Source organism: Topomyia yanbarensis, chromosome 2 (assembly GCF_030247195.1).
Source record: "Topomyia yanbarensis strain Yona2022 chromosome 2, ASM3024719v1, whole genome shotgun sequence".
Lineage (NCBI taxonomy): Eukaryota > Metazoa > Arthropoda > Insecta > Diptera > Culicidae > Topomyia > Topomyia yanbarensis.
The window spans coordinates 454,721,771-454,727,770 of NC_080671.1; the positions used below are offsets into that span (position 1 = coordinate 454,721,771).

A 6,000-nucleotide genomic window follows, 5' to 3' on the forward strand; every position below is an offset into this window, starting at 1 on the left:
TTAAACGGTATAAAATAAGCCCTATCTAAGTACCTAAAACGACCGAGTTTGTGTGTCGGACATACAATCGATGACGCGCGCTTACAGTTTTCACGCCAATAACCAGATATTTTTCTTTATTTTTTATGTGTCATAACGGCGACGAACTAATTCAGCTGGGGTACGACCAGTAGCTGGATGTTGTATGATTGAATAGACATAGTTTGCTTCTTGTAGATCGTCCTTCCAGTCAGTGCCGTTGACCTCTGCAATTCTTAGAGCTTTTAGAATGGAGCGGTTCTGTCTCTCCACTTCGCCGTTGGCTTGAGGCCAATATGGTGTTGTATGTTTTAGTTGAATTCCAAATTCTGTGCAAAAGTTTTGCATCTTCTGACTAGAGAAGTTTCTTGCGTTGTCTGATATTAAGATGGCGGGAATTCCCATCCTGAGAAAATTTTGCTTCAGTTTTTCGATGATATCCTCTGTTGTTGTCTTCATCACAACTTCGGTAATTCTAAAGCGACTGTATAAATCAATCAGAACCAGAATCGATTCTCCAGATGGAAGAGGTCCTAACATGTCCATCGCTAACGTGTCCCATGGTTGGTTTGGCAATTCCCTTATGCACATCGGCTCCGGACGCGTCACATTACTTACCACTTGGCAATCAAGGCAAGTTTTAACTGATTTTTCTGTATCTTTGTCGATGTGTGGCCACCAGACCTTGGCTCGCAACCGCTGTTTCGTCCTTTCAATGCCAGGATGGCCAATGTGCGCCAGCTTCAATACACGTTGACGCAAACTTATCGGAATGACAATTCTTTCACCTCTCATAATGATGTCACCAACTACCGTAAGCTCATCTTTGAATGGAAGATAAGCCTTCAATTTTTCGCTCCAACGACCGATGTTCAATGCTTCCTTTATCGATGCCAATTCTGTATCATTCAGAGTGTGTTCCAGCAATTCCGGCATGTCGAGTGCAGTAGGTTTCGCAGCATCGCGGACAAGAAGCAGCATTTCTTCCCCATACGTATCGTAGGTGGTGCACTCCATAAAGCTCAGCAATCGTGATAATGGATTTGCGATGTTTGCTTTTCCGGAAACGTGGACAATCTTGTACCTGAACGACTGCAATCTCAATGCCCACCGCTCTATGCGCGAACATTGCTTTCGTTTTGATCCAAATATGACTTTTAGAGGCTCGTGATCGGTGACTAACAAAAATTCCAACCCTCTCAAATATGCTTCCAGTTTCTCTGTAGCCCACACTAGTGCCAGCGCCTCTCGTTCATTTTGAGCGTACGCTTTTTCCGCAGTGGACAAACCTTTACTAATGTAGCATATCACTCGTTTCTTTCCTGCACGTTCCTGCAGCAGTACTGCACCGAGTCCAACTGGACTGGCGTCCGTTATTAAAATTGTTTCGTCATCTGGCGAATAATACCCCAGATTGCGAGGATCGGCCAGTTCTCTTTTAATTCGTTCAAAAGCAGCAGAGTGATTCGGTTTCCAGTTGAAACGAACATTGTTGTGTAGCAGCTCTCGAAGTGGTGCGGTTAATGTTGATAAATCAGGAACAAATTTTCCGAGGTAATTGGTTAGCCCTAGGAAGCTTCGCAGTTCCTCAACCGTTGTAGGAAATTACGAATGGTTTGTACCTTATCGTCGGCTGGACTGATTCCTTCGGCAGTCAGTTGGTGCCCCATAAATTTGACTTGATCCCGTCTATATTTGCACTTGCTTTCATTGATAGTCAATCCATTTTCCTTCAACCGATTCAGTACTGCGGTCAGTGTTCGATCATGTTCTTTCATAGTAGATCCAAAAATTAAGATATCATCAATAAATACTTTCACTCTGGGAATTCCAATCAAAATTCGGTCGATTACACTTTGGAAAATTTCCGATGCGCAACACATGCCAAAATTCAAGCGCTTGTAACGGAAATAACCATTATGAGTCGCGAAGGTCGTTATTGCTCTGGAGCTTTCTGTCATCTCGACCTGGTGGAATGCTTTGTTGAGGTCAATCTTTGAAAAGATTTTGCAGTTGTTCAGATGCGGAATTATATTGTCGAATATCGGCAACGGATGATGCTGAGGTACGATCGCCCTATTTGCATCCCGCATATCCACACAAAGCCTCACTTCGTCTTTGTTACCTGCCTTCGGTCTAACAACAAGTCTTGAGATCCATGGCGAGTCAAGTGGAGCAGGTTCAATTATGTCTTGGCGCAGCAGTTTTTGTATCTCTTGTTCTACTTTTGATTGAAGTGGTATTGGAATTCTGCATTGCGTATGCTGAATCGGATTTATCTTTGGATCAATTTCGATGGCAACCAATACCCCTTTCACCTTCCCAATCGCCGCTTCATGATGTCGAATAGAACAAATCGACGTGTCGATCTTCAAGATATTCAGTCCAGTTGCTGCCTTGCGTCCCAGCAAGTTCGCACCATTTTCCTTGACTACGTATACTTGATCATTGATTAATGTTTCCTTGGTCGATATCGTGGCGGTAAACATACCTTTCACCGTCAAACAATGGTTACCATACGTCAAAAGCTTCTTCGATACCTGACGGGTCTGTCGTTCGACCTTAACCTTATGCGATTTTAAATATTCCCATGCTGCTTCACTTATTACATTCACGCTGGCTCCCGAATCCACAAGCCAATCCAGTTTCACACACCTAACTTTACAAGTTACTGTATCGTTTGTATCGGGGTTAGTAGCAAAGATATAATTTATGCTTTCACCATCATCGTCATTAGAACCTTCCGCAAGTTCGTCGCAGGTAGAATCATCACTGTTGATTTGTCTAACTTTACCTTTCGGCTGCTGTAACAGTCGTGAGCCTTTTCGCGCAGCATGTTCCTTCGGTTTGGTTTTACAACACCTTTTGAAATGTCCCACTAGATGACACTTTTCACATCTCTTGTCTCTGGCAGGACAATCTTCGTCGTTGGCGTAGTGGCCACTTCTGCCGCAACGAAAGCACTCTCCGCGTGCACTGGTGGAAACTCGACGGACTTCCTCGCATTTCTGAAGATTCTTCTTGTGTTTCGCAATAGTTTCTAGTGAACGGCCTAACTCCACCGTCTGTGCTAGAGTCATGTCGCCTTTAGTCAAGATTTTGGCCCGCATCTCGTCTGAAAAACCTTTTTCAAATATCTGTTCCTGGATGGCTACTTCTAGCCACTCGCCATATTCGCAAAGTTGACCCTGCTCTTGCAAGCGTAGAGTAAATTTTTCAATAGACTCGTCTGGTGCTTGTTCCAAATTTCTGAAAATGTGCCGTTCGCGAGGCAAACATTTCAATGGTAAAAAGTAATCATCCAATAGCTTCACTGCCGCTTTGTAAACATCGGACCCATCTGGAACTACTAAATCTGCATCTCCTTTTAGATTGAAGTAAATGTCCTGCACTTCAGTTCCTGCGTAGTGCAGTAAGTACGACCTTTTTCTGGCTGCGACAGTAACATTATTGACTTCGAGAAAGATTTCAAACGACCGCTTCCATTTCTTCCAGCGACTTGACACGGTAGATGTGTCACTGGGATCGAATTTTGGAACCCCTGATCCTGCCAAGCCATCCATGTTTAATCTTCCGACGGATTCTCTTGACCCGTTTCGCGCACTGTTCCGGGATTTACCGGTTTATTATTATTTACTTTCACGAATTCGATCAATGTCTACGCTCCGAATTTAATCACTTGTTTATTAATTGACTTGGCAGTTGCGGTTTATCCTCGTCGCCAAATGTTACCGTGATGAATATATTCGGTACGGGACTTTATTTTTAACGAAATAAAACGGCGTCCATTTGCCAAACTAGTTTTTTATTTCTGCTCTTCCCCTGTTGCCAGATATCAATGTAACACACATCATGCAATATGGAGGAGCACGGATATAAATACCAGAGGTGAGCAATACCTATCGTTAAATGATGTCAATGTATGTAATAAGGGACCTACATTTATAACCGCAGCTGTACCTACATTTATGACCGCAGTTAGGAGCGAAGTACTGGACCTCACGTTATGCAGCGCTCAACGGAATAACGGAAAAGATCAAGAGTTGGCACGTTTCGGACGAACCTAATCTGTCGGATCATAGACACATGATGTTCGCCATAGAAGCCAGTAAACTGACAATGCAAAAGCACAGGGAAATAAGGAAAACAAATTGGTATGTATTCCGCTCACACCTGGAACAGTCGAAAAAACTGAGAGTAAGTTCCAATCTCCGGCAGATCTGGATAATGCGGCAAACAACATACAAAGGAGGATCATAACCGCCTATAATGACAGTTGTCCTCTTGTAACGAGGTCTGTATGTCGTGATGTTCCTTGGTGGAACGAAAATCTAGCAACACTTAGGAAGGAAGCCAGGCGCCTTTCAAATAAAGCGAAGATTACTGGTAACTGGTCAAACTACAGGACCGCTCTTACCAAATACAATACTGAGTTGAGAAAGGCTAAGATACTATCAATGCGCGAGTTTTGTGAGAACATCGAAAACTTTCCAGAGGCAGTTCGCCTGCAAAAAGCCTTAGCAAAGGATCACACAAATGGCCTAGGACAAGTGAAAAAAGCAGGGCTTGGAAATCGAAGCACTGAATAGAAGCAGGCTTAGTTCATTCTCTCAAACACTCACGAGTGTATGCATGCTTACCACTGCTCTCAAAACCACCCATCGTGTGTAGTCTGTATTCGGCTATTTTGACATTAAAAATGTCTTACTCCACTATCTGGGGCTAGGTGTCATTCTAAAATCTAAACTATCTCCCATGTAACGAAACTATGTAAGGTTTGCACGCTTATAACTCCGATATTACTAGATGGATTTTAATCATTCATACACCAACCGATTCAGAAACATCTAACTTAAATATTGGTAATAATTTAATATCTCCCCAATAAAAGCAGACTTTTGGAAATTGGTAAAATTAAAAAGTTCGCGAAAAACGGGAATATTACCATTCGTGAGGCAGATTTCTCAGACACAGCCGTCAAAAGAGGGCAGCTTAGTTGCTCGATGAAACACGAAAAGTCATAAATAGAAGCAACGCATGTCCGTTTAAATCAGTTGTTGCTCTTATCCCATAAGAGCAACATTGTCTCCGGGCGATGCAATAAGCGCTATCGATTTTCGGTAACGTTGGCATTCGCACACACTCGCACCTAAGTGACTAAACCATATACGGTTAGTTTATAAATAGAGGTGACGCGTACCCGTTTGAATCAGTTTTTGTTCTTATGTCGAACGGGTAAGATCATGGCTGCAACGTCTGGGCACTACACTAAGCGGTAGACGCTATGCATTTTTGGCAGCGGTGGCCGTGTGCGGATTTTTCGGGTACCAGCACGGTGTCACAGAATGATTTGCAAAGTGGGTGGGTGGGGTGGTTTGGATTTAATTCAATACGGTGTGTGCTGCGAGTGTTGCGTTTGAAAAAAATATATTTATTTTTATGCATGCGTGTGCGTTGTAACTTGTTAATCCATGTTTACGGCGCTTTGTAGCTGCGTAGGGTAAAGAGCCTATTGGTTTTCATGTTTCATATTTCGGTTATATGTTTTTTATGAGTAAGGCATCTGACAACGTGCTTCTGTAGTTATTGCACTGTTCAGCAGCGTAGTATTTATATAGGGGAGTACACTCAGGTTTTTTTACGCGGATTTTGAAATTTACGCGGTTTTCATTAACGCGTTTTCTTTTAAATTTACGCGGTTTTCATTTACACGGCCTGTATCCCCTGCGTGAAAAATCTGAGTGTAATTGCATTCCCAGCAGAACTTTTTGTTTTCTAATTTCAGAACTTACCGTCCCAGCAGCAGTTTAAGCGGGTGTTCTTTTTCGATTCAAATTCAAGCCATGTCTTAAGCGTTACTGGACTTAAAATTGTTTTCCCAGTTTATCCAGTCAGAATATCTGTCCTACCCTATGTATTTAAAACACAGTTCTAATTGCGTTTTAAAGTATACAACAAATAGAACGGTTGGGTATACTAATT

General features: G+C 42.6%; 1 protein-coding gene across 1 annotated transcript; it reads right to left on the reverse strand.

Annotated features, from left to right (window-relative positions):
• Window positions 1–146: 146 nt before the first annotated feature.
• LOC131681144 (uncharacterized protein K02A2.6-like) lies at window positions 147–3,581 on the reverse strand. Its single transcript, XM_058961856.1, has 3 exons — window positions 1,641–3,581; window positions 637–1,521; window positions 147–245 (listed from the first exon to the last, which is right to left on the reverse strand). The coding sequence occupies exons 1-3, from the start codon at window positions 3,579–3,581 to the stop codon at window positions 147–149; spliced, it is 2,925 nt and encodes a 974-aa protein (XP_058817839.1).
• Between the last annotated feature and the right edge of the window lie 2,419 nt (window positions 3,582–6,000).